This window comes from Hirsutella rhossiliensis, assembly GCF_020360975.1.
Source record: "Hirsutella rhossiliensis strain HR02 chromosome Unknown scaffold00009, whole genome shotgun sequence".
Taxonomy (NCBI): domain Eukaryota; kingdom Fungi; phylum Ascomycota; class Sordariomycetes; order Hypocreales; family Ophiocordycipitaceae; genus Hirsutella; species Hirsutella rhossiliensis.
In genome coordinates this window covers 332,941-360,612 of record NW_025408675.1, presented here as the reverse complement: position 1 = coordinate 360,612, position 27,672 = coordinate 332,941, and the positions used below count along the sequence as shown (strand labels likewise).

The following is a 27,672-nucleotide window of genomic DNA, read 5'->3' as shown; positions in this document are numbered from 1 at the left end:
CGACCAAGATAGCACCTCGTCAGTGGCCGCCAAGGTACAGTACATCCTCCACAGCGCTGCAAGGTCCCCCGCGCCTGGGACCCGGACCACATCGCCCCGTCCGTTCCTCCTCCTTGCCTGCTCCTGTCGCCTCACCTCATTCAACCCTCGACCCTCACCGCACCTTGACTTGCCCTTTTCACACCTCACTCTTCATCCTTCTCCCTCTCTCCTCACTGCCAGGCCGAGGCGCTGACCGACCACTTCTCTTCCTTCCCACAGCCGATTGAGCGAGCACCTTGACTTGAGACTGCTTCGCTCTCGGTTGGGACCAGCTTTGCTGCCGTGACTTACAAACACCATTCGCCTCAACCCCCTCCATCATCCACCAACGCCTTTCGGCCTTTCTACCGGTACGTCGTGTCCTGGAATATGCAGATTATTCTCTCTTCAACACTTGTCTTCCTCGGCGCGCATTTCGTCGGCCCCGACAAGACGCAGTTGTACGAATACAAGACGACGACGGCCTTCACACATTCCATGGCCGCGGCGCTCCACCACGGACTCTCCCTCGAGCCTTCTCTCTCCATTCCAGACGCGCTTTGATACTCCTTGCCACAACATTCGAGGCGCGCTTATGAGTTTGTCCTTGTGCTGATGTTGAGTCTCGCTCTCCAGAATCCCTCGACGGGTAACCTCATCCCATCGCGGTGTCCGACGCCCTTCTCTTCTCAGGTACCTAGCTGCCAGCTTTCCCCTTCGCTTGTCCCTTGACCCCCTTCTCCTCTCCAGTCGAACCGACTTTGGAATTGCAACGCGACACAGACTATCGTTGGATGCGACGACTTTTGCTCCCTTTGCCCTAAAGAACAGACAACACCAAACAGAAAGACCTGAACTCGACGAGAGGATAGACGAGCGTGGCTGACCGTTGCCCGGCAGTGGTTGAAGAGCCAGGGCCTCCCGACCACCTCAGTCCGATGCTACAGTAGCCCATTCGCCGCCCGCAGCGAGCGCAATGCTGAGCGATCACGCTGAGCGAGCCAGTCTTTGCGTGGCGCCCCTCGAGATACACCCGTCCCAGCTGGAAGACGCTGCCAATGGATCGTGCAACTCGTCGCAACAGCACGTCGATCTCTATCTGCAATCCCACATGACTCCCCCCGCCACTCCCAATGGCTCCCAGGAGGACCTGTCGCCCGAGGCGGCCGTCGACCCGCCCCTCTTCCACAACTTCTTACGGGCCTTCTTCCCCTTCAGCCCCAGTTGTGCCATGGCCGAGTCGAGCGTCACCCTGCCGCTTGACGAGGGAGATGTCGTCCTGGTGCACTCGGTTCACACCAACGGATGGGCAGACGGAACCCTGCTGGCCACGGGCGCCAGGGGCTGGCTGCCGACAAACTATTGCAATGCCTACGAGCCCGACGACATGCGCAGCCTCCTCAACGCTCTTCTAAATTTCTGGGACCTTTTGCGGAGCACGTCCGTGGACGACAATGAAATCTTCAGGAACCAAGAGTTTATGAAGGGCATCATCGCCGGCGTCCGCTTTCTCCTGGTATGTCCCCCTCTTGCATGACGTGACTTCCCCCCCGGCACCGAGCATAACCGTCTAACCTGTCGCCCTGTTGATCGTAGGAACGCACAAATTGCCTGAACAGGGAGTCTGCCGTTGTTTTGCGCAGTGACTCGCTTCGAAGGGCTCGAAAGTCGCTGCTCTCCGAACTTTCGCTGCTGGTCAAGACGGCGAAACGGTTGCAGGAGTGTCAGAAGGGCGCCCTCGAGCCCCCGGAGGACGTCAACGACATCATCGACGAGATGATTCTCAAGGCATTCAAAATCATCATAAAGGCCGTCCGGTTCCTCGATATCTTGGACGAAGACACCAAGTCTCGGGCCTCGGCCGCTGTCACCGTCATGGCCACCGTCGCCGAGGAATCGTATGTACCGCCGACGCCCCCCGCCGAGCAAGCAACCTTTGACGCCAACGGTGGACCCGGCGCGCCAGCATCGGAACTGGGCGAGACTTCGGCTGCAAACGCTCCTGCCTCGCCCTGGGGTAAACGCCTCACGTCCCTCAACGCTCCCGTGCACCCCGCTCAGAACAGGCTGTCGCAAGGAAGCCTGCAGCAGGCCAATCGCCTCTCTAGCGCAATGGCGCATCGCGTCTCGTTGGCCGGTCCCTCGCCCTTGTCCAGGCCGCACCATCTGGCTTCGGAACGCCTCAATCGAAGCCACGATAAGTTCCTCTCGCATCTAGGCTCTTTCATCGGCAGGCTGAACCTGCAGTCGCATTCGCGGCCCGAGCTCGCACTCGCCATCAAATTATCAGCCACGTCCGGTGGGGAGCTCTTGGCCGTCATTGACGGTGTCTGCGCATACAACAGCTCGAGCCTCAGCGCCCTCGGTCATGTCCGGGTAGCCATGTTTGAGCGGATCAAGACCATGGTGCTGTCGGCCCGCGACATTTTGGGTCACTCGACCACGGAGGATGGCTCGGATCTCATCATGCCCAACGACAACGCTACGCTACTCATGGCGGCCACAAGCTGCGTGCGGGCCGCCGGTGAATGCGTTGCCAAGGCCAAGGCGGCCGTCGAGAGGGTGGGGGACTTCGAGTTTGAGCTGGGCGAGAACGCGCTGGGAATCGATTTGAGCGTCCTCGATGCCGTCATGCAGGAGCGAACTAGGACCCCGTCGGTCACGGGCCGGTCCGATGCCACCAGCCCTGGCGAGTCTTGCAATGCTGCTGAGCCGCCGCCGCCTCGGCGGCGGACCCTCGGTGCGGTCGATAAGCCGCTGCCTCGGGTTCCCAAGCTCAGCATCCCCACGGAGCAGCATCAGCCGCCGAGCCGCTCTCCCGGTTCTTCCCGGCCGGCGTCGGTTCACGACGACAACGTTTCGAGCGCAGCTTCATCCATCTCGTCGGCCCGACCTGCCCCCCGTCCTCGGACTGCGGGCTCCACCGCTCCCTTTCCAGCCGACCACATGTCGGGCGCCGATGCCTCAAGGAGCGAGCAAGAAATGCACGCCTCGCGATTCGACGTCCTCGCGGCCTCGAGTGCCGGGAGCACCGCAACGTACCTGAGCCGAGACTCGGAGGCCAGTCTTGTTTCGCAGACGTCGACGAGGGCTACCACGCCGGACCATGGCCTGGCGCCGCGCAGCCAGCCGTCCATGTCAGAACTGAGCATGACGGGCAGCTTCTCGCAAGCCGAAGAGGCCGATGATGTCGAAACAAGGCTCCTCGAGAGAACCTATGCGCACGAACTCATGTTCAACAAGGAGGGCCAGGTCACCGGCGGCTCCTTGCCAGCGCTGGTTGAGCGGCTCACCACCCACGAGTCCACGCCGGATGCTGCCTTCGTCTCCACCTTTTACCTCACCTTTCGGCTCTTCTGCACGCCGGTCAAGCTGACACAGGCCCTCATCGAACGCTTCGAATACGTGGGCGAGTCCCCTCATATGTCGGCGCCCGTCCGCCTCCGAGTGTACAACGCCTTCAAGGGCTGGCTCGAGTCCCACTGGAGGGAACAGACCGACCGGGCGGCGCTGAAACTCATCATTTCTTTTGCCGAGGAGAGACTTGGCGCCGTGCTCCCCACGGCCGGGCCTCGGCTCCTCGAGCTGGCCAAGCGAGTTTCCGGACATGGCTTGCTGGTACCCCGGCTGGTGTCATCGATGGGCAAGACGAACACGGCCATCGCCCAGTATGTGCCGGCGGACACACCGCTACCCCAGCCGGTCATCTCCAAAAGCCAGCTGCACACGCTGAACTCGTTCAAGGCGGGGGGCAACACGCCGACTATACTGGACTTTGAGCCCCTGGAGCTGGCCCGCCAGCTGACTGTCAGGCAGATGGCCATATTCTGTTCCATTCTGCCGGAAGAGCTGCTTGCCTCGCAGTGGATGAAGAACGGCGGAGCCGAAGCACCGCACGTCAAGGCCATGTCGTCTCTGTCGACGGACCTGTCCAACCTGGTGGCCGAGACGATTCTCCAGCACCCCGAAATCAAGAAGCGCGCGGCCGTCATCAAGCAGTGGATCAAGATTGCCCACCACTGCCTGGAGCTCCACAACTACGATGGCCTGATGGCCATCATATGCAGCCTCAACAGCAGCACCATCAGCCGCCTGCGCAAGACTTGGGACGCCATCTCGTTCAAGCGCAAGGAGATGCTGCGTGCCATGCAGGAAATCGTTGAGCCGTCGCAGAACCACAAGGTGCTGCGGACGCGGCTGCACGACCATGTCCCTCCATGCCTCCCCTTTCTCGGCATGTACTTGACCGACCTGACATTTGTCGACATCGGCAACCCTGCCACCAAGCAGATGTCGCTGGGCACCGAGACCGATGACGCGGGCGCTGGCGGCTTAACCGTTGTCAACTTTGACAAGCACTGCCGAACCGCCAAGATCATCGGGGAGCTTCAGCGATTCCAAATCCCTTACCGGCTTATGGAGGTGCCCGATATGCAGGACTGGCTTGGTGCGCAGATCCGGCGGGTTCGCGACGGCGACCAAGGAAACGTGCAAGTCACGTACTATCGCAAGAGCTTGCTTCTGGAGCCGCGCGAGTCGGCTCACCGCCGAGAAAATGAGCCACCGACACCCATTTCGTCTGGATCAGGGGCTTCGCGCGCGGACCTGTTTGCGTGGATGTCCCGCGATCGAGGTGGCCAGACCCCTACTCCGGCTTGAGGACGAACCGAAGTCCCCGATATGCGTTGGTCCTCGTACGAAGAGGAATCAACGCTCTTCTATCGTGCCCTTCTTCCCTTGCGCCGAAACGCCCGTCAAGTCGGCCGGGCCGGATGCTATATTACCAACTTCTTACCTTCGGACCTTTACGCACATATTCATAATCGGTACCTAACATTCGACTTTGATACCCCGGGTTTCTCCCCCACCCTCCATTTGCTCTTTCTATTACTTTTGCTGTTTAAGTTGCTCCATTATTGTTTGATCACCACGGTGCCGCGGGTTTCGCGACTTGTTCGCAACGACAGTCGGGTCACGGAACAGGACGGCGCTGGGTTTATTTTTCTTTCCTTTTTTGGACACGGGCTCGGGGCCTATCCCATAACGACCCCAGATACGGCACACGCGCAAGCACATTGATACGAGGCTGAGGATCTCTTGTCGGCACACATTCTGGTCAGGGCCTGTCATGATTCCCCTGGGAAGCAGCATGCGATGCTTCCTTGATACGCGAGACTCGAAGCACGCGCCGACGAGGAACATGTGAAAAGAAGACGACGCTATTGGGCAGGTCTGACTGGCTGCTGTGGGGTGAGAGGAAGCCCGAGTCGAGGGCGAGAGAGGCGAGACGCGCGAAGCTTGTGACATGTCAAGTTTTTCCATGTTTCAGGGTATGGGACAGAATTTGGGCACTTGGTGTTCGTGTTTGCTTGATTGTGTGAATTTTTGTCGGCGACAGCGCTCGTGGGCAAGGGAAAAGCTGACAGGCGGCGGGCGGGACAAAGCAGGGCATTTCTTCTCTTCGTTTCTCGGATAGCGTCATTTTGCGCCGAGGGGGAAGGGTAGTGTAGGAAGGGAAAAGCTGTGTGCTGGCTGGCTGTCGCTGTGAAGTCTTCGGGTCCACGAGAAGGAAGCGGGTGGACATGGGGCGAGCAAGCCTTAGATGTAGATATCCCATACGACGAGAGAAGGCAATGCCGTTTGAAGAATGTATACGACGTGACATGCCGCTTGCTGATGGGTGCTCTCGACGGCGGCTAGACTGGATGGGGGAGGGACGTTTCCTAGAGTTGCAGCCTGACTGCAGAGGGGGGAGTCAACGTGTGATGGGCGCGTGTCTGGGGATCCTGTCTGGGGATCCTGTCTGTCATGGCGATTACGGATACATGTAGTTGATTTACACATGGCACGCTCCAGGGTCAAGACATGTCGGCGGGACGAAGGCCTCCTCTCTGGTTGCAGCGCAAGGGGACGACGACAAGGTGGCGGGCGATGTAACGCCGGGGACCCGGTCGAGCTTGGCGGCTTGGGCCGGAGAGGCGGGGTCCGGGTCGGGGGCGGAGGATGGAGGCGCAACGGGCGCGCTGTTGCCTGCAGCCTTTGTCTTGTGCCGCTGACCGGACCGGGAGACGACGAGTGGTTCCCGACGTAGGGCCTAGGGTAATTACTATGCTGTAGTGCAGTGGCGGGGGAGCATTCTGAGGCTGTGGGGAGACGGGGCCAGGCGGGGGAGTCGGGAAAAAGGAAAGGCGGGTTGTTGGTCCGGGGAAGGGTGGAGGGCTACGTTACGTTGCAGGGGATGGATGGATGGGATGGATTATGGGTTTCCGCACTGTCGGTTGGTGATGGCCTCACAAGTCGAGGTGTCATGTACATACAGTACATGCAGTACATACAGTACATGCAGTACATACAGTACATGCAGTACATGCAGTACATGCAGTACATACAGTACATGGGAAAAGGCTGCCATCGTTGTTTCGCAGCCTCAATATGGCGGCAAGGATTGGTTGGTTGGTTGGTTGGTTGGGTGGACGACGACGACGGTTGGGCCCTACGGGGCGCTGTTTATTCGGTCCATTACTTAATAGCTGCCGCTATTCGAAGGGACGTACGGAGCGCTAGGGGTACCATGTGGACAGACCAGCGGCGGAGCATGCAGCGCTGTAATACAGGGCCGACAACGTACATTGTACGTGAGACAGCCGGGCAGCTAGCTAATTAATGGACCGTGGAAACACGACATTGAGCAATATCCATCGAGCGAGACGAGAATAGAACAAGGCGTGGCAACAGGGGAGATGATGCCATTGGCAAGGCCATCGATGGTCGGTCGACATTGACCCGTTCCGAACGAAGATGGACTCGGGACGCGAGTGTCTATGATTTGGGGTGAAGCATTGTAACGTACCTACCTGGGTACAGTAGGTAAGGTAGGTAGGTATCCGTAGATGTTTCTCCTCTCTGGCAATACCGCGCCTACCCGTACACGGTAGAGGTACGTAGCTAGGTACTTGCTTGCAGGCCTTCATGTGCTTGGCAAGGTACGGATACAATGTACAGTATCCAGACTCGGGTGCCTCCTGCCACGTGGGATTGCAAGGGTATCGGTCTGTACAGTACAGGCTCGGGACGTACAGACACGGGACGTACAGTACATGAGAACTCGCAGCAACAGTCTCGATGCTTCCTTTTCGTTTCTTCTCTTCCCTTGTCTCTCTGGCAGTGTCACGTAACTCTCCCTCGCTGCCATGGTGGTGCCGGGACGGACGGACCCTGACGGCATTGCATGTGATGCTGAGCGCGAGCAGAGCCCCGTGACGGTGGGTGGTGTGGCAGCGTGGCAGCGTGGCAGCAGCGGACCGTCCGCAAGTATGTACCTAGGTAATCACTTTGCCAGAACTTTGGTTCTGGTGGACGCTACCTGGTACCTACCTAGGTAGGTGCCTTCTCCCGGCAGTACCTCTTTATGTGTAGGTATGCGCAAGGTGGGTAGGTATCTTCCGGTATTTCATACTGTACGGTATCCGTACAGTACATGGCTACCTGTATGCCTCGGAAATGGCCCCACTGCTTCCCCCGCAACAATTACCCATCGTTCGCTGCTTCCTGCCTCGCCCATCCCTGCCGCCATCTCCTCCACTTCTCCACACCCCCGTTCTCTCACTGTCCTCTCTCTCTCTCACCTCTCATACTCATCTTTCCCCGACAGGTGTGTCTGCATGGCTACAGGGGCGGGCATTTCACCTCGTCTTGCTGAATGCGACCCTCCGTTTTGCCCTTGGCTCCCCCATTGTTTTACTTTTCGTTTGTGTACCGGTAGTTTTGATATTTTAGTTCTCGTAATATTCCCGGCTTCGTCTCACTCGCTTCACCTCATTCGATGTTCTGCAGTCACCCACACACAGGAATATCCCCCCCCCCCGGTCGCTCGCTATCCCCGGCCTGCAACCAGCCTGCACTTGATGGGACGTCGCGATAATTGAAATACCACTTTCTCCCCCCTCCCCTCCGCTCGTCTATTCATTCATTTTACTCTCTCTCATGCTCACACACACTCTCTTCTTCTACATCAATCTCTCTACCTCGCGCTCTCTCTCTCTTTCCCCTCTTTACACTCCATTGCGATAGCCTCACCGGTCAGCGGCCCACGGTCGGCCCTCGTGCCCCCGTGCCCCCTCACGTGCGCCACGCCTGAACAGCTTTGGCGCTCTTCGCTTTCGACTCGTTACCTCTCTATCTGTCGGGGCGCTGGTTTGGGTCGGAGGAATGGCGGCGAGCCGCTCTAGCGACGGCCACATGGTGGCCCATGGCCTTTCCCCTGGACATGATGGCGGCTTCATGTACCGCCCCTTTCGCCTCTTCGGCCGCGAACTCTGGTACGCCTCGCCCAAGGTACAGCTCTTCATGGTCTCCATCGTCTGCTTCCTCTGCCCCGGCATGTACAACTCCCTTACCGGCCTCGGCGGCGGCGGCCAGGTCGACACCTCGGTCCAGGACCACGCCAATATCGCCCTCTACAGCACCTTTGCCGTCGTCGGCTTCTTTGCCGGCACCTTTGCCAACCGCCTCGGCCTGCGCCTCACCCTCTCCATTGGCGGCCTCGGCTACTGCATCTACAGCGCCTCCTTTCTCTCCTACTCCCACACCAAAAACACCGGCTTCGTCATCTTCTCCGGCGCCTTCCTCGGCCTCTGCGCCGCCCTGCTCTGGACCGCCCAGGGCGCCATCATGATGGCCTACCCGCCCGAGAACAGCAAGGGCCGCTACATTTCCTGGTTCTGGGTCATCTTCAACCTCGGTGCCGTCATCGGCTCCCTGGTATGTATACTCCTTCGATCCTTGGCCTCCGTCTTGCTGCCTTGCCCGACTGACGCGCGAATCTAGATCCCCCTCGCGCAAAACATCAACAAGCGGGCTGGCCCCGTGACCGACGGCACCTACATCGCCTTCATCATCCTTATGTTCGCCGGCGCCTGCCTGTCTCTGATGCTCTGCGACGCAGGCAAGGTGATGCGTGAAGACAACACAAAGGTCATTCTCATGAAGAACCCGTCCTGGTCCAGCGAATTCAAAGGCCTGTGGGATACACTCTTCCAGGAGCCTTGGATCCTCCTGCTCTTCCCCATGTTCTTCGCCTCCAACTTCTTCTACACGTACCAGAACAACGTGATGAACGCCGCCCACTTCAACACCCGCACCCGCGCCCTCAACAATCTGCTCTACTGGCTGGCCCAGATCTTTGGCGCCGTCCTCATGGGCTACTGCCTCGACATCCATACCATCCGCCGCAGCGTCCGTGCCAAGATTGCCTTTGGCTTCCTCATCAGCCTGACCTTGATCATCTGGGGTGGCGGCTGGCATTGGCAGAAGCAGCAGGCCCCCCGGGAGGTGGCCGAGGCCAAGGGCTACGAACATGTCGACTGGACCGAGGGTGGCACTCGCTTCATCGGGCCCCTGTTTCTCTACTTTTTCTACGGCTTCTTTGATGCCATCTGGCAGACTAGCATCTACTGGTACGTCCCGACCTCGAACCCTCTGAAAAGAGCAGCAGCTTTGTGCTTTTGATCCGGTTTCGATATTTTTGTCCCTTGATTTCGCCGAGGCCGCCGGGAGGTAGGATGCTGACGGAAACATGACTGCAGGTTCATGGGATCCCTCTCAAACTCTGGTCGCAAGGCCGCTAATCTGGCTGGTGAGTCTCATCTCGCTGCCCTCACGTCGTGCCCGTGCCGGCACTGTGGGTGGCCTAAATCATGGCCTCGTTGGGTGCGCTGACACATGATACACCTAGGCTTCTACAAATCGATTCAATCTTTCGGAGCCAGCATTGCGTATTACATGGACGGCAGCAAACAGCCCTACAACACACTCTTTGGGGTGACTTGGGGCTTGTTGGCCGGCTCCCTGATCTTTGCACTGCCCGTCATTCTCTTCAAGATCAAGGACCACGTGTCGGTAGAGGATGACCTCAAGTTTAGCGACGAGACGATTGAAGACGTTGTGGTGGGGGTCGAGCACGGGCAGGTAGGGGTCGAGTACGGGGAAAAACCGACATCGCAGGTGTAAAGGGGATGCTTGAGCATGATATCTGGTGAGCGGGGGCGGCGTTGCCAGTCTTGTTTTGCCGCGAATGCCCACGTCACGAGCATGATTTGATTTTGATTTCCCCGTCTCTCTCTTGAAACAGGATTCTCCTTGCCCACCCACCTGGTGATGGTCTAGTCGACTGATTATTCTCGAAGTCATGCATGGCATCCTGCTCATGTTTTTCGACATGCTCCAGCCCTGGAGACAGACACTCTTGGGCCCCTTGCGACCGTTACCCCGTTCAGGCCTTGAAGGCAATACGTGCGCACTCGCGGCGGGGGGTGTCGATCACCTGCCCCTTTCCTTGGCCATTTTCGTGTCGGGCGCATTCCGAGGTCCACCTGGGAGAGAGAGAGAGCGCGGCGCGCATCAGCAGCAACGGGGAGAGGAACAGATGGGACGAGGATCCACGCCCGCGGGCCGCTCCCGCGAGCACACGCTGGTCCGCGCGAGCTTTTATTACAAAGGTACCTGTTCTATGTTTAGGCGAATAACTTGAGCTAGAGTGCGTTGCGCCAGATACTAGGTAGCTTCTGCGGCCTCGTCGGCTCCGATTGGATTTTATGGAGGGGAGGGGGGCCTTTGCCCAACCAAGTCGTTTCTCCACCCGACTGCAACCGGTCCTTTGCATCCCCCCCCCTCTTCCCTTCGGTCAATTAACTTTTTTATTGTTTGTTTTGTTTATTTGCCGATGAAAGGGGCGACTGGGGTTGAGAGGCAGTTGGCAACTTGCTGTGCCGCTGTGACCGTATTCTTCTTACCCCCTTCCCCCCTCTCTCTGCCTGGACACTTTTCCCCCCTCCATCCCCTTTTGCAGGCACTGCATTCCTCATGCGATCAGTGCAGGTGAGGTGTGGGAGAAATGAAATCAGGATGCTGCATTAGAGGGGGGAGGGGGTGCGGGAGGCTTGAACAGGGGAGAGAAGGGGCATCTGTTTGGAACAAGTGCTCAATCGAATCACCCGTGTGTCGGGAAACAAGTCTACGGGAGCGTCGCCTTCTTCCATGGGGAGTGTCACTGTTGCCGACTCGACTGCCATCACCGTTGTCAAAGTCTCGAGACGCCAAGGCGCCCCTCTACTCGCGTCTTTCTCCTGCTCCTTATCACAACTCTGCAGAAAGCCACTTGGGAGCCGGGTTGGCAAAACGTGTCATATTGTCTCGTGTGCAACTGGCCCATAGAGGCTCTATATACATGCTTGGTACAGTGCACAATGCGTTGCCAAGTAGTGTCTTGAGTGGCTGGTAACACAAGATGTGCAGAAGCAATCAAGATGCAGGCTTGAAACACGGTCGCGGAGCCGCTGCCGACGACGTGGTGCCGACGAACCAATGCAAGCCTCTCCAGGGCCCGCCGTCAGACCGGCTGTGGCCTGATAAAGCCGGCGAACCAATGATTGGTGTCGACACCCGCATGTACGCGAAGCGCGCCGTCCTCGAACCGAGGCAGATGATGCAGACACGCTGACCGCCCCAACGGTTCGACACAATGAGCTCCTGCAGCCAAGCTTCGGTAGGAATGCCGTTGGCGAACCACCCGTGCGGCATCACGGCACGCGGCCGCCGGCAATCGTGTCGTGGTTGGCCCTCGTACGTGTCCTAATTCTTCATATTCGTTCCCCCTTTTCTACTTCTCGTCCCCTAGTCATTCCCATAATGCGAGTTTAACCAAACAGGGCGGCGCCGCCCGACTCAATGGCCTCGATTTCGGCCAGCTCGACGGGGGTGCGACGGAAGCGGGAGGGCAGGTCGGAGATGTCGAAATAAACTCCCTTTGGGGGCTCGACGGGGCCGAGCTGGGAGCCCGAGGAGCCGCCAATGCCAGCGTCGAGGCTGCGAATCGTCTTCTGAAGGGGGCCGTGCTGCTGTGCGTGGTCACGGTAGGAGCTGAAGGACGAGTGACGCGAAGCGGAAGAGCTGTTGCCATAGGCGGAGAAGGACTCGGGAAGCTTGCCCGAGGGCGAGGCCGGGTGAGGCCTGGGGGAGTGATCGACCGAAGCTATTGCGTGGTCGAGTCAGTCGGCCGAAGGAGAAACCAGACACGCGGAAGTGGGAGGATGCTCACAAGGAATGGAGCGGGGGCCGAGAAATTTGATCATGGGGGTGCGCTCAGCGTGCGCAGCGGCCTGCCGGAGAGCTCTGGTTGCAAACATTGCGGTATCTCGTGCGTCTTTTGTAGTTGAAGGAAATCTCTTGAGCCTTGGCGCGGATGACTGATAGCGAGGGCTCGGAGTCGTGGTGGGACGTCTAGACGATCTTTTTATGTTTCTCTCGCTCCTTGGCTTCGGAACGGCGGACGAGCGGGCGGTGAGAGGCGCAGAGTTTGGCTTTGGTGCGGCGTGAGGGTGGCGGAGGCGCAAAGCTAAGATGGTGGTTGTTGAGAGAGTGTGGGTGAATCTTCTTGGTGCAATAGAGAGTGGAAAGCGGAAGAGAGGGAGAGAAGGAGAGGAGAGGGGGTGGAGGGGGGGAAGAGATAGATACAGTAGATAGCGGAGGAGATGGGCTAACTTAAAGCCTAGTCACGGCAGCTATCAAAGGCGTGATGGGAGGAAGAAGTGGAGATGTTTGCCAAAAGTCATGCGGCATAGATAAGCGCTGGATGAGCGAGACAAGGCACTGGATCTCGCAAGCGGTAGCGCCAGGAGCGTGGCGCGTCTGCGAGCATCGTCCGAGTCTGGAGACAGTAATAATTAACTAACCGGGAACCAACGGAGGGCATCTCCAGCACGCACGCGAGCCCGCACTGTGCCGACTTGACGCCGCACTGTGCACAGTGCCTGCCGAGGACCTGCCGAGGACCGTTGGCCCGGGTGTTTGTCCGTGCTTATTGAGTGCGTCTTTACTGTGCTGTGCTGTACGCCTATTCACCCCGGATACAGGGACCGTTGGTATGCTTAGCCGGGGGCGGGATCATCAGGCCGAGGTACCGTACGAGAACACTGCAGGCGGCTTTGCCGCTTTCAGCACTCCCGCCCCCAGGAAAGACAGCCCTCGAGTCTGGACCCGACCGGTGACGGGGATGAAGAAAAGGAAACCACAGCACCGCGGTAGAAAGGCCGAGAAAGAGGATGTCCCCGAGCTTCGGAGCTCCGCCGTCTGCACTCTCTCTGCCCCAGGTCCGTGCGGCGACTCACATCGTCCGATGCTCGCCCACGCCAACCGTTGTCCTGGCCGAAATGGACTCCCAAAAGAACAGCAGGCGGCGGAGGAGGGCATGACCGAGGCCCAATTGGCTGGCTCATCGTCGGTCCGTCGGTCCGTCCCTCTTCTTGGTCGGTGCTGAATGAACATGTGCTTCGTATTCGGGTCTTGGGTACAATGTATCGATCCATGCTTCCATGCTTGCATGCTTGCATGGATGAGCATGCCCACCGCGGGCAAAGCCGGAAGCGGACGAGGGTGAGACAGTGCCGCACGCCTTTTCAACCCGTTGTGTGCGCGAGCATGTGCTCGAGCTCCCGTCGACTGGCACGGACAAGATGGCGTGTTGGAAGGATTCATTAGTGAAGACCCTTTTCTCCCAAGTATCACACGCACCGGCCTGTTGCTGTGCAGCGTTTCGAGCCGTGGCCCAATGGCGTCATCGACGACGAGATTTGTTGCTGCTCCGTCATTTCCTCGCCCTCTGATCGCCTCTCGGTGGAGCGGGCAGGGTGGAGACGCTCCAAGCACCATCCGCGACAGCGTCCCGCCCTGCCAAACCCCAAACCCCAAACCCTAGCAACCCTACTCCAGGATTTCTTAGTAATCCAATCCACCTGCTGCTGCTTTCATCCGAGTAGACTTGCAATGCCTTCACATTGACATGCCTTGTTTCAACGCCTTTGCTCCCTACCTGGAACAAACAACTCGCTCGACACCCTCTCTGCCGTCATCCGCGCGACCTCTCGCATGGCCCGCCTCCCGACGGTGAAGTCGTCATGGAATAGGTGGTCGTCGGGATTAGAACACGCCTCTCCGCTCAAGCTCATCTCGACCCCCGCCACACCGGCCTTTCCGGGCCTCAAGCACGGGTTCCAGATGTCCAAGAAGCGCAGTCGGGAGTCGACGGCCCATGTGCCCCGACCCAGACTGTCTCTGAGATGGGACCGCTGCATTTCTTCCTCCGTCATGGCATCCAACACCATGGCGGCTGAATTGGTCTGCAGCCCGGCTCTGCGTGGATATGGCGTGTAAATGACGCCCTCTTCCACCTTGGCATCATCGTTGCGGCCACCTCGAGGCCGCAGAGCGGTCAACACATACTCCGAAACAGAGCCCGCCCTGGTCACCTCGATAGCCTCTTCGATGCCTTCTTCATCCATGGCTTCGGGCCTTGCCCTTCCCTTGGCCATCCAACGTCCCAGCTCTTCTACTGTCTTTGAGTTCCACCGCTTTGTCAGGGAGGCTGCGTTGCGCATTTGTTCGGCCTTGTTGTGCGGAGTCGGGGGCTCCGGCCGTCTTTGCCATCCGGGGGCAAGCGTGACGTCGAACAGCGTCGGGACGACAAGCCGAAAGCTTTCCAGCTCCCGCTCGTCGACCTTTGCGGTGACATTCGCGCCCGCCAACCGTTCAATGTCAGATTTGCTGGCGCCAGACCAAAAGTCTGAGTAGGCAATCGATGTCGGATCCAGCGCTTTTCGATAAAGCACATCGACCTGCGCGAAGAGTCGTGAGACAATGGCATCGACGACGTTTTCGCCCATCTCAAGTGGCAGAGCCGCCAAGTTCCAAATGTCCCAGGTTCCAAAGCTCATGACCCAGAGAGTGTTGCGCGACGCGATGGGGTCGGGAGGCAGCGACAGGAACTGCTGGATCTGTGCCTCTAGGTCCGGCGTCTGCCCCGGGACAGGATACTGTTCAAAGGCGAACTCGTAGTTGAGAGCAGGCGGCTCCGCCAAGTCGGTTGTGTTCATGCGCTGCTCGAGTGCGTCAAGTTCGTTGGCGTAGAGGGCGTCAGATGTGAGTGCACGCCTCGAGCCGGCTTCGGGAACGAAAGAGAGGTACGAGTGGCAGTTGAGCTGCCATGTCGTGAGCACGACCAGTTGGTTTCCTATTAGTGCCAAGGATCCGTTACTCACCTCTTTGCAGAGCTGCTCCGTCCACGTGGCCCCTTGGCCGCGAACACCGGGGGAGCTGCCAAGCAAGTCTTGGGAACCAAAGACGACTACCCTCAGCCTACCAGCATCTTGCGACTTGGCGCTCGACCAGTTCAAGAGGCTGCGATAGCGCCAAGACGTCCGCGGCAAGAGAAGAAGGACTACCAAGACAAAGACGGCGGTCTGGAAAAACAGGCGCAACCCCCCTCGCCGGATGCGCTGCGTGAAGAAGACTAGGTGCGCCTTGGGAAAGAGACTTTGTAGGCCTGCGCAGTCAGATGGGAACTGGGAGTCGTCCAGCCGGGTCGTCCACCGAGAGCCCATGGTGGTTTTCTGGCCTGAATGAAATCTGGGAGTGGTTAGTTGAGCGTTGGCTTCCAATGCATCAGGCTCTTCCTCACCAAAGCCTTCTTCGGATATGTCTGCAGGCTGGGCACGCCGTTGGAAAGGAAGGATGCTTGATTTAGAGGGCGAGAGGCGCGTGTCGGTTGACGCCGAGGGCGTGACAAACAACACTGCAGCAACGAAGATCCCAGGTAATCAGGGTTTGGACTTGGCTGCTGTGACCTGGAGCAGCATTTCGGATGAAGGCTGCCACGGAGATGAAGAGGCAGCAGTAAGCAGCAACCACCACCACTAATAAGGGCGCGCCCCTTCTGTGGCCCGGAGTAATTAGCAAGACCCAAGGGCGGGAGGCTGTCATAATGGCAGTGATGCAGGCAACGGAACGAGAGTTGCAGGGCATGAACAAAGCAAAATGCGACACAAATCCGGTTACGAAGCCAAGGGCTTGCGTGTCCTCACGGCGCCGCTTGCGGATGATGTCCTTCTGCTCGGCTGAGCGGCAACGGGCATCCCCGCACACAGACCGCGTCACCAGCAGGTTATACGAGAGGAGTCGCACAGGAGTGACGGCTCGACGTCGTCGGAGTCTGGCGCCACTGAGCCTGATCGTGAACGTATATCGCATCTTGACAGATTACGCAGAGGAGACGGAGGCGGACGGCCGAGACGCCGTCGTCGACGGAGCCCCTGCCGCGCAACGGTGGCGCGGGGACCGTGAGCCCGTAGCAGGTTGAATATGTAAGGCATCTATTTGGCAGAAAGAGTACTCTGTACTGCAGGCATCGAGTCAGCTCCCAAAGGCCGCTCCCGTCTCCCCCACACGAGTCGTGACGGACCACTAGTGGGTCTGATCCGGGGGGTGCTTGATGCCGTCTCGATGCTACCGTGAGGTGCCAAGTCCCTGCAGGCACCACCATATACTTCGAACGAACTATGATGTGTCGCTGGGGCCAAGTGGGTGTTGCGCAAGGACCTGGCGATTCCAGCTGTAGAGACAGTGCTTGAGTGCTTGCAGCTTGCTTGGTGAGGTTGTCCCCAAGCGTCGTCGGGTGATGACGACGCTAGAGGCGTCATCCGCCTTCGGCACCTTCTCTTCCGGCACGGAGCGAGTACCCAGGTACCCATGGTCTCACACTGTGACTGGGACAGCTATACGCACTGTAAAGCACAAGGCGGCTAGAGACACAGGCCAATGGCCGCCCTCCCCTTGATGCTCTGGCGTTTCATTGGCCGCACCAAGTTGACAACCCAGCAAACCGAGCCGGAGATTGGAGGGGGGGGAGGCCACACGGTCAAGCACGCACTGTCTCGGCGCAACAAGCAAGCGCCTAGACGGCGGCGGCCCGGGCCCTCTTGGGCTTGTGCCTTGTTGTCTTGCCGCCGCTTGCGTTGTCGTCCTTGAAAGTTCGTTCTGCTGGATTGAATCTTCCAGAACAATTCTGGGTCCACCTGCCGCAGACTAAGAAAAGGGCATCGAAAGCATGCTTTGCTTGAGGAAAAATCCACGGCGGTGTTGAGTCTCTGCTTGGTGTGCTTGGTGCAGCCAAGGCACACTCTTTTCCTTAGCTACCTGCCTATCTCTGGATCTATGGAGTGCGAGCGTCGATGGCAGCAGCAGCTGCGGCCTCAATCCGACCCCCTTCACCTTCAAGGGCCCTTGACAGGCAACTGCCCTTCCTTGGCCGGATGAGGCACAAACAGCAGACCATATGTAAGTATGTACTCCGTAGGTATGTAATTAATACAGGGCATTGATTGGGAGGGAGAAGGCCCTCGGCCCCTCGAGACGGAGAAAATTTGCTGGTCTCGACAGGCCGGAAGCCATCGAAACGCCAGCCGTCGGGGCAGCCCCGTCGCTGTTCGTTAGCCTGCCCTTTGCGACGCCCTTCTAAATAAAGGCGATCCAATGCCAATGTCCTTCATCAGGGTTCATCATCCCATCCCTTGCCCATTCTGCGGCGTCTCACTGCGTCTCTCTGCACAGTCTACACTGTGCCGCATGTACAGTACGGACCCGTGCCACGGTTTCCGGTCCCGGCTTCTTCCCAGGATACGCGTGGGGTTGCTTTTCTCCGCACATATACTCCTCCGTACATACAGACATAAGCATCTCGAGGTGAGTAGGAACACGGCTGCCGCTTGGCCATCCCCGGGTTCATTTCGTCACGAGCTGGCGTCTCTGGCTCTGGTTCATTATGAGGTATTGACGCACCAACTTTGCCTCAAGCCCCGAGACATTCGGCACTGTATCCTCCGTGCTCCACACGGGTTTCGCTCAGGTAGCGGCCGCGCTCTGATTGCGTTCAATGCGACATCCAGGCTACTCCCTGTGTGCCTCCGGGTACAGGCTTGGCAAAGGGCGCTTGGCTGGCTGACACACGTGGATTCCAGTCCCCTATGCTGCAAGTGCATGCATCAAGGGTAAGCTGGGTCGCACTGTCTGGTCGTCGTGGGATCAATGTCACCTCCTCCATCCAATGCTTTTCATCCAATGCTTTCCATCTCTCTAGACAAGACCATCTTCACCCGTCTCCCGGCCCTCCGACGCCACACAAACCGCGTCGACGAATACATACGGCCACAGGGACCATTGCGCCGCGCCTGTGCGATACCTCAGCCTTCTCTCCTCTCGCCAATCGTCTTCCCCTCACCCCACGCGCCCTTGTCTGCCTCGACAATGCCGTCGTGATATCGCGCCTCCAGGCATGATCGGCCCTTCTCATCGCCTTCTCAGCTCCAAATCGCCCTCTGCCGAGTCCGACGCGCCGGGCCTGCCGAGGAGCGCCTTCTCTGCTGATTTCCCTCCCCGACATCACACCCGCCACGCCCGACGTCCGAGGATGCTCTCCCACTTGCGCTTTCACCGGCGCGGCGCATCCAATCCCGCGTCCCCGACGACCGATCACCAACAGCCTTGGTCGCCTCTCGCCGGCTACGAGTCTACCCCGGGTCCCGACCCGGCTTCTCCGTTTGATGCCCTGCCGCTGTCGGCATCGAGCACATCCGCCTTGCCTCCGACCTTGCCGCCCATCACACGCGTGACATCAGCTGATGCCGACTTGCAAGACCCGGGCCTCGGAGACGCGTATGGCATGTCCCCTCCCGACGCCCGATCGCGGATACCCAGCAGTGGCGAAACAGGCTTCCTTGGCGGCGTCGCCTTGCGAAACTATCGTCGCGATGTGGCGGCGCAGTTGGTGGGTGTCTCACCTCGCTCGGGAGACCCTGCCGCCGGCTCTCCGGAAGACGCGTCCTGGCGCCGGCGTCTTAACACGGCTCCCGCCGACACCGGGATGCAGCCGAGGACGATAGTCAAACAGACCACCTCATTCAGCACGCCTACAGAGCTGCACATCTCCGCCACGGCGGCCACGTGTCGAAGGCCGCCGGGAACCCGCCTTCCCAGCGATGCGTCGCTTCCCGCCTCAAACCCGGGCACCGCGGAGCCGCCGAGGAGCAGGAAAAGCCTGCCCTTTCTCAAGAATCCCATGTCGACCCTCCTTATGAGGCGAAAGAACAATCAAAATGTCCCAGATCTCCGCCCCCTGCCATTGACAAGCCCCAAAGAAGAGCCCGTCTATGACCCGCGTATTAGAGGCACTCGGGTTCACGATTTCAGCGCCCCCAGGCGCAAACACCACACTTCGAACCGTGCTAGCACAGCTCCTCGGTCCGAAGCAGACGAGCGCGTCTGCTCGCCCGATGGTGTCAAGGGTGTTGCGGGACCGGGCACTCACCAAGTCACCAACTCAAGCCATACCTCGGATCCAGCACATTCGGAATCCCTTGGCGCAGAGTCACAACTTGTCAATCCCTCCCCAAGTGTCTCGTCTGCCAAGACCAAAACATGCTTCATTGATCAAGCGTTGACCCTCGTCGAGGATAAATCTACATGCCAGGTGCCGCTCATGGATGGTGTTGCCTTACTTTCGCAGACATCATCCTCGGCATCTCTCACAAAGGTTCCAGAGGGTGATGCACGTGAGCCGCGACGGACGCACTTATCCACGCGGACTACACGTTCTGGCAATATATCCTTGTCCGAAATGTCGGCGCTGCCCAAGCACATGAAAAGCACGTCCTCGAGATTCAGTTTCGACATGATTGGCGCAGCCAAGCAAGAGAAGTTGCTCGAAGAGAGGCATCGCAAGCGCGAGTTGGAGAGAAAATCCACAGGTGCTGAAATCGTTAGGGATTCGAGGTTCGACGATTTTGACGACGATTCTTTCGACTATGATGCCATGATGGATGACGACGGGCTGGAAGAAAGGATACCGGGCGTTAACGCCGACCTCGAGGAAGATGAGGGCACTTTCGAGGGCGCGTTCGAAGACGGCCTCGATCCCGACAATGACCAAGAGAACTTTGCCGGCTTTGTCTTTCAACGATCCAATCCAACCTCGGCCTTGGCAAGCCCGCAATGCATGGGCATCGCGGCCACCCCAAGAGATGCCAGCGGCAAAGTCATTGGCTTTGCGATGACCCAGGACACGCCCAGCTCCGTCGACATTCCCGGGTCACCGGAGTCCCAACCAATGTCCTTGAACTACGCCCTCAGCAGTGATGTCTCCGGACTGGGGATTCGAGCCCCTACTGAGGCTTTCGAGCCCAAGCAAGAGGACGATTTATACTTCGACGATGGTCTGATAGACCCGCGTGGGGAATTCGCCGAAGACCTCGCCATGGAGCCTGAATACGACACAGCACCCTTTGACGAGTCCATATTTGATAACAACGACACCGACCGGTTTGGACGACCCGTGCCCGGAGCCTTCGCTCAAGCTCAGGAGCTGCGGCGTGCTGCAGCCCAAGACTCGGCGGTCAAGCGCGAGTCTGACATAACCTCACGGTTTTCCGCACACTCGGGCACGTCACGGTCCACGGCCCATACGTCCCCTTGCGTGGAGACTCAAAAGGACGGCGAGGTCGCCGACAAACCCCTGCCCAAGGCTGACGATGCCGCCCATGCACACGCCGACGTCGAGGTTGAGTCCGTGGCGGCGTACCAAGCGGCGCTCGCTGCTGCCGCCCACCAAGCCGCGGTCTCGGGCAAGTTTCAATGGGGCTCGTCGCCACAACAAGAAGACGACGAACCGCAGAGCCACTTGGACGACTCGGCGCATCTGATGGAGCCCAATGATTGCGACGATTTCGGGCTGACATATGACGATATGAATGACTTTGACTTGGACGACGACGCCATCATCGCAGAGGCAAACGCGAGTGCCTTGGCTAACGACTCGGATGAATGGTACGGTCAAGAGTTTGGATTCTACTCCAATCCGCTCACTCAATACCTCACCCCCCATAGTGCCGGCAGCTCGTCAAAGGGCTCCGACTACGAGTACGCCAACGGGGGCTTCTTTGGTCCAAAGGGGATGAGTGGGCTGGACCGTAGCAGCAGCGGCCGCATGATCTCGAGAGAGCCAAACCTCACCCCGATAACGGAGCGGTCCGAGTACTCGAACCGCAACTCCCTCATGAGCCTCGGCTTCCCGCCTCTGAGCTCGTCGACACCGATCATCCAGAGTCCCGGCCTCGCGCAGCTAGCTATGATGGCCGATCGCGGCGACGAGCACATGACTCTTTCTGCGCTCCTCCGACTGCGCTCCAGGGCCTGGGGCGGCTCACAGGCTAGCCTGGCTTCGAGCAAGGAGGGGTCACCTCTATCGGAACGCGGAGACGTGACCGGCTCTCCGTGGAACCTCAACATCCCCGGCCCGCTGGCCCGTTCGAGCAGTGGTCACGGGCGCAAAAACTCGTTCCTCTCCACTACCAGCCGTGACTCGGAGGGACTAAGTGCGTCGGGGAGCCCCACGTTGACAATGGCGCTGCCAACGCTCTCGTCTCCCTGTCCGGCACGAGCGAGTCCGGCGGAGCAGTCTGCCTTCTTCTCGGGCTCGAAGCTGCCACAATCCTCGGCCACGTCCCCGAGAGAGCAGCGCGCACAGGCGGGTGGGCTTCCGGCGAAGGAGCCAAACGAGAATTGCCTATCAGCGGGGTCGAGAAGTAGCTCGTCAGGCGTGGTAGGGGCCCTAGAAGGAGCCGGCACGAACGAGGCTCTACGTCGCGCAGGAAGGGGTCATCATCGGCATAACAGCTCGGCCGACAGCGTGTCGTACCTCAAGGAAGAAGACCGCGGCGAAACGCGATGGATCATGGAGAGGCGACGAACGGGCGAATCAGGAGAAGTGGAAATATTGGAGCGCGAGGTTGTCGAGGGTGGCCGGATCTGAGGGACCGCCGACAAGGACGGTTCAATTGGGCCTCGATGAAAGAAGCTTTTCTTTCCGTCCGCGTGCTTCCATTCCCCTCCTCGCCTGGTCGGCCTGTCATCTTTTTGTCTTGTTTCGGGGCCATAGGTTTATTCAAAGATTGGTGGAACCGCGTGGTGGCAAAAATCAAAGCAAGGCGTTTTGTCGGGAGACGGGCCACGAAAAGTAAAAACCACGGACACGGCCGTTGATGCGCGTCCTTCACCCAAGAGTGAAGCGACCACAGCTTGATAGCATGAGGCAATGGCCGGTATCTACGAAGCATGCGCGTGAGCAAGTCGAGTCACGGGGCTCGGCGCAGCCCAGGCTGATGACTACTGCAAGGAAAAGGAGGAAGAGGTGGAATGCATACATAATGTCAGGTTTGGTTTGCTCGGAGGTTGGTCATGTGTCACGGTTGGACAGCGGATGAAGGGCCTCGAGAAGGGCCATGACACCTCCCTAGGTATTCTGTAAGCAGCAAACATAAGGTACAGTATGGAATGGTGGCAACGCAGCTTGTGCTGCGCCAAGACGTCGAGTCGTCGTACAGACTGCAAGCATGCCTGCGCGAGACCTCTCCTTACTCGGCGCCGCTTCCCTGCCGCCTGTTGATCAGCGGCTGGACTCGACCTCGACGGAAGGGGGAAGACGGAAGGGGAAGACGGCTTGGTTACCCGCAGCAGCGGCCGCCGTTGCTCGAGAGGTCTCCTTACCAGCCGCGGCGACTGTCCCACAGACGGGAGGCAGGTCGGGTGCTGCCTCGCTCCTTTCCCCTGCGAAGCCTCATTGATGGCGAGGAGGAGTGAGCCGGGTGTTTGAAGGGCCAGGACCGACGAGCTTTGCCGCTGACGTGTCTCGCGAGGTTTGTGCTCCCTCCCTCGATCCGAGGTCGCGCAACAGACAGCCGTTGCAGGACACGCTGCTTGGTTGTTTGCTCCTCGAACGCCTACCTACGGTTTTCTATCGTTCTGCCACGGTCAAGCAAGAGTTATTCACATACAAGTACATTGTTACAGAAAAATCGCCTCTATCTCCGTCCTGGCTCGGATCTCGAGTGCTGCTGCTGCCCCGGGGAAACATCGAGGAGCCATTTTGACTGCGACAGGGCAAACAGGAGACCGACAACCCCCGGGTCCGACCAGAGAGAGCGCGCGCAAACATGGCTCCAGAGGGGGCGACGGCCGAAAAGCGGCAGTCGTACGCCGGTCAGCCGGACGAGGACGGGGCCAAGGACGTCCTGTCGCTCGGGGATGTCGACCCGGCGCTCGACAAGAAGATGCGCCTGGTCAACGACGTGAGTCGAGACACGCTGTCTGTGGCCGGGTCTGGCGCTGACGTCGGGAATACTCTCTGACTCGTCCAGGCAATCGACGAGATTGGATGGACCCCCTACCATCTCAAGCTCTTTTTCCTCAACGGATTCGGGTGCGTCTCCCCCTTGCCTCGCGCAGCATGGTGAAGGCTTCGCTCACACGAGTCGCAGGTACTCGGTCGACTCCATGATCCTCCTCTTCCAGGCCATCGTTGCCGACCAGGCCTTTCTGGAGTTCGGAAAGCGAGGCTACAGCCACGCCCTCACCGTGGCCGTCTACTGCGGCATGCTCGCGGGCGCCGTCTTCTGGGGCTGCACGGCGGACCTGCTGGGGCGCAAATACGCCTTCAACGTGACGCTCTTCCTGTGCGCCGTCTCGTGCATCGTGGCCGGGGCCGTGACCGGCTGGCCGGCGCTCGGGGGCCTCATCGCTCTGCTCGGCTTCTTCGGCGGCGGGAACCTCATACTCGACACGACCGTCTTCCTCGAGTTCCTGCCAGGCAGCAAGCAGTGGGTGCTGACGATGCTGGCCTGCTGGTGGGGGCTCGGTCAGGCCGTGGCCGGCCTCATCGGATGGGTGTTTCTGGTGCCGAAGCCGTGGAACTGCAGCGACGACGAGGCGGCAACGTGCTCGGCCTTCAAGAACCGCGGCTGGCGATACGTGCTCTTTACGGGCGGCGGCCTCGTCTTCGTGCTCTCACTGCTACGCATGGCGATAATCCGGCTCCGCGAGACGCCCAAGTACCTGCTCAGCATGGGCCGCGACGCCGAGCTCGTCGAGACGCTCCAGTTTCTCGCCCTCAAGTACGGCCGCCCGTGCTCCCTGACGCTCGGCCAGCTCGAGGCGTGCGGCCCCATGCGGCCCCGGGCGCGAAACAGGCGACGCTGCGTGCTGGCGGGCGCGTGGCGGCACCTAAGCGGCCTCTTTTCCACGCGGGTCATGGCGCGGTCGACGCTGATGCTGTGGCTGTCATGGACGCTCATCGGCCTCGCCTATCCGCTGTTTTACGTCTTTTTGCCGTGCGTCTCTCGGGCTCGGTTTCGCACGAGACTCCTTGCGCTGACCGTTCGACCAGGGAGTACCTGAAGCGACGAGGCCTCGAGTCTGGCGGCGGCAAGCAGGACGTGTGGCGCAACTACGCGGTGACGGCGGCGTGCGGGATCCCCGGGCCGGTGATTGCCGGCCTCATGTGCAACACGAGGCTGCTGGGCCGCAGGCTGACCATGGCGGCGGGGGCGCTGGCGACGGGCGTCTTCTTCGTGGCGTACACGCAGGTCAAGTCGGCGGGCGAGGAAACGGCCATGATGTGCCTGGTGGCGTGCCTGATCAACGTCTACTACGGGACGCTCTACGCCTACACGGCCGAGGTGCTGCCCAGCGCGCACCGGGCGACGGGCAACGGGGTGGCGGTGGCGTGCAACCGCGTCATGGGCATCGCGTCGGCGCTGGTGGCGACGTTTGCCGACACGGCGACGCCGGCGCCGCTGTACGTGTGCGCGGCGCTGATGGTGGCGGCGGCCGTGGTGGCGGCCTTGTTCCCGCTGGAGCCGTATGGGCGGCGGAGCTCGTGAGCTCCATGCCTGGTCTCACGGCCGGAGGAGCCGGGTGCTGATGGATGGATGGCGTGGGGATCCTACATGCGAGTTCTTGAAGAGGCCCTGCGGCCATTGCCATGGATCCGCCTGGTCACAGCCCCTTTTGCTCCGTGCCTGGTGCCACAGGACCAGTCGCGTGCTCCCCGTCCATGTCCATCGTCAGCCGGGACCATGTCTCGCCAACAGCGGATTGGTGCCGAGCAAGACGACGCCAGAGGGCTGCCGTTCGGGGTGCCCGAAGGCCTTGCCTCTCTATTGCTCTACTGTACAGATGGAGGTGCAGTAGTGTCGACGTCTCTGGTTGGCCGTGGAAGCCAAGCCGCCTTCTAGAAGACGACACCGTGTGTGTGTTGCATCGCGAACGGACGGCGGTGTGCCGACAAGACACGGCCCCCCCTTTCCTCTTCCCAACCCAAGGATGGCCACCAAGGGCTCGACGGCGAGCCAACGAGCCAATGGGACGAGAGGGGAAGTCAGCGGGTTCGTTCCCGGTGTGGACAGACGGGACAGCGTGTACGAGGTATTAATTATACAGACGGACAGTCTCGTCGGGATTACGGTGTAGATACGGCATGGTTCCGTCCCTGGCGAGCGAGAGAAGGGCTCGGTCCAGGGGATGAGGCGGCGCCAAGACAGCAGAAAGATCCTCTTGTGCTCTGCGACTCTAGTCTATAGTTTGTTGTGTCTCGGCGCCATACCGAGCAATTGCTCGAATCGGAATAATGGCCACGTCGGGGGGCGGGGGCTTGACGAGGGCCGGGGCGTCGTAGCGTTGATGAGGGCCGAAGGAAGAGGACCGAGCGCCCTTGCATACAATAAATCACCCAAGTTACTGGCTGGCGTACTTGGCACCATAATTACAACTTTCCTAATTACAGTACAATCCCAACTTGGATGGCAGAGCTAGCACGGACGGACTTGATGGAGACACATCCGCAAGGAGGGCCGGCTGGCTGCGTTTTGGGGAGGGGGAAACCGGCTGTTCCCCTCATCAGTGCCTCCTCTGGTCTTGTGGTTGGTCATGCGGCTGCTGCTTTGGCCAGGGGCCTTGCAACGCATCCCCAAGTATGTATGTAAAGGATGCATCCATCCCTGCCCGAGAAATATCATGTCAAGACCTTGACAGAAGCCTCCACCATGTCATGTAGGAGCCCGGAAGAGGCAGGTGGCGCAGGAGCAGCAACATGGGCTAGAAGAGTTCCAGACTCTTGGCGTCTGGTTTTGCATGTGGCATCACGCACGCATGGGAAGATGTCGGGGGATACGGGCTGGATTGACGACGACGATCTGGTGGTGTTTGTTGTTGGTGGCATGTCGGCCGCAAGCCATCATCGACGCTCCTCCGTACGATCGATCGATGACGGGCGGGCTTTGGTTTTCCATCGTTGGTTTTGTCGCATGCGTATTCACCAGGTACAAGCACATCTGCCCTCGGCCAGTGGCGAAGTGATAAACAATGGGGGCATCAGCGACAAAGGACGGGGACGGGGACAAGAGGCGGCTGACGACGACGACGAGCAGGGGACCTTTGTAGCATGCTGAGGGGCGTCTGTCTGCTCGCTGGGATGGCAGGCCGACGAGTAGGAACCGACGGGGGAACCGACGGGGGAACCCCTCCCTCGTTTGCATTGATGGTTCCTGGTGGCCTTTGCGGTGGGTGGGAATGGGCGTGACAAGAAACAGGCGCTCCGAGGTGGTGGTGACGACGACTGGGCATTGGAGACGTTTGTCGTCTTGATGTTTGTGCGATGGCGCCTGGAGAGGCCGTCAATCAACCCCATCTGGCAGAAGGAGGGGGTGCTGATTTCGGCAGCCCACTCTGGGGTTGGGGTGTTGGGGGGTCTAAGCCCCTGGGGGTGGAGGGGGAGGGGCTAAGCCTCTGGTGGAGCAGCAGCCGCTGGTGGAGCAGCGGGGAGAGTCTGGAGAGCTGGGGCGACCCTGGGAAAGCCAAGACGGCCGGTATCTAAGTTAAACGGCGCATGGATGGAGCTTAAAAAAAGGTTGTTGAACGGAGCACATGATGTGGATGGAAGAATGATATCGTGTCCTGGTCGCTTGGCAGAGAGGCTATTACTACTGCATCTAACACGGACTACCTGACTACACCTACCTTATCTGGGTAGGATAGGTACCTACTACCTACCTAGGTAGGTAAGCATCGTAAGGTACCGAGGTGCTATAGCGCAAAGGCCTGTGGCTGCTGTACCGGTAGGCAGGTACTAGTATTTGCAGTGCCTCCCCTCTTTGGAGAGGGGCGGGCGGCATGGCGGGTGAGCTTCAGGCGCCTCTCCCCCCACGGCAAGGTGCTGGGGGTGGCCGTTTCTGCATGGACAATGACCGGTGCTTTGCTGCATTGGACCCTAGGGCCAACGGCGCACACCTACAGAATACCTGAACCGCCCTTTACCGTAATCATCACCCACGCTAATTACTGTTATGTCGAGTTTGCCAAGCATCTAAGCAAGCATGGGCGCAACCTAATCTTGTGGGGAGCCAGCCAAGCCCATCGCGTCGACGGTGTTGGAGGGAAAAGACAAGGGGTGAGATAAACATGCGCTCGGTGACGATAAGCAATCAATCGACTCCGAAACCCAACTGGGATCCAGATGGACTGCTGTGGATAGAAGGGGCCGGCGGCGTCGACGGGTGTCTCGCCTTTTCCCTCTCAGTGGGAGCACGTACATCCGCATTCAGCCACTACCCCAGCGTTCTAGGCCGCGGACTGAGAGGGAGGGAGGGGGTTCGAGGCACCTTTTATCCGGTATTTTTGTCTCCGTTCGTATCTGACGGACAGGCGAAGCCGAGGCTCCTCTCCTTCCTCTCTCCATCGTGTCGCAGCCCCGTTGTCAACAGAGACTCCAAAGACAAAAATCACACGCAAGACCATGACTTCTGACAACGCTTCCAAACGCGCCCCGTCGTTTCGTTTCGCTTAGCTTGCTTCTGCCGGGCCCCCTCTCCCATCTCCCCATCTCTCTCTTCCTCCCAACTCTGCCTCTTTGACGCCATCTCCTAGGTTTGGGACCTCTGTTTG

At 59.4% G+C, this 27,672-nt stretch overlaps 6 protein-coding genes across 6 annotated transcripts; 4 read left to right on the top strand and 2 right to left on the bottom strand.

Annotated features, from left to right (window-relative positions):
* Positions 1-997: 997 nt before the first annotated feature.
* Positions 998-4,680, top strand: HRG_07869 (rasGEF domain-containing protein; the record flags this gene model as incomplete). The annotated part of the gene is made up of 3 exons (XM_044866340.1): positions 998-1,537; positions 1,618-3,639; positions 3,721-4,680. The coding sequence occupies 3 exons, from the start codon at positions 998-1,000 to the stop codon at positions 4,678-4,680; spliced, it is 3,522 nt and encodes a 1,173-aa protein (XP_044718229.1).
* Positions 4,681-8,259: 3,579 nt separating this feature from the next.
* HRG_07868 (major facilitator superfamily domain-containing protein) lies at positions 8,260-10,029 on the top strand (the record flags this gene model as incomplete). Its single annotated transcript, XM_044866339.1, has 4 exons — positions 8,260-8,781; positions 8,848-9,476; positions 9,606-9,655; positions 9,755-10,029. The coding sequence occupies 4 exons, from the start codon at positions 8,260-8,262 to the stop codon at positions 10,027-10,029; spliced, it is 1,476 nt and encodes a 491-aa protein (XP_044718228.1).
* Positions 10,030-11,714: 1,685 nt separating this feature from the next.
* Positions 11,715-12,203, bottom strand: HRG_07867 (ribosomal protein; the record flags this gene model as incomplete). The annotated part of the gene is made up of 3 exons (XM_044866338.1): positions 11,715-11,937; positions 11,992-12,049; positions 12,116-12,203. The coding sequence occupies 3 exons, from the start codon at positions 12,201-12,203 to the stop codon at positions 11,715-11,717; spliced, it is 369 nt and encodes a 122-aa protein (XP_044718227.1).
* A 1,662-nt stretch (positions 12,204-13,865) lies between these two features.
* HRG_07866 (uncharacterized protein) lies at positions 13,866-15,452 on the bottom strand (the record flags this gene model as incomplete). The annotated part of the gene is made up of 2 exons (XM_044866337.1): positions 13,866-15,050; positions 15,111-15,452. The coding sequence occupies 2 exons, from the start codon at positions 15,450-15,452 to the stop codon at positions 13,866-13,868; spliced, it is 1,527 nt and encodes a 508-aa protein (XP_044718226.1).
* Positions 15,453-18,178: 2,726 nt separating this feature from the next.
* HRG_07865 (uncharacterized protein) lies at positions 18,179-21,709 on the top strand (the record flags this gene model as incomplete). Its single annotated transcript, XM_044866336.1, has 3 exons — positions 18,179-18,666; positions 18,880-21,272; positions 21,549-21,709. 3 exons carry the CDS (start codon positions 18,179-18,181, stop codon positions 21,707-21,709), a joined length of 3,042 nt encoding a protein of 1,013 aa, XP_044718225.1.
* A 1,180-nt stretch (positions 21,710-22,889) lies between these two features.
* On the top strand, positions 22,890-24,614 carry HRG_07864 (major facilitator superfamily domain-containing protein; the record flags this gene model as incomplete). The annotated part of the gene is made up of 5 exons (XM_044866335.1): positions 22,890-23,024; positions 23,094-23,155; positions 23,214-24,062; positions 24,119-24,211; positions 24,260-24,614. 5 exons carry the CDS (start codon positions 22,890-22,892, stop codon positions 24,612-24,614), a joined length of 1,494 nt encoding a protein of 497 aa, XP_044718224.1.
* Between the last annotated feature and the right edge of the window lie 3,058 nt (positions 24,615-27,672).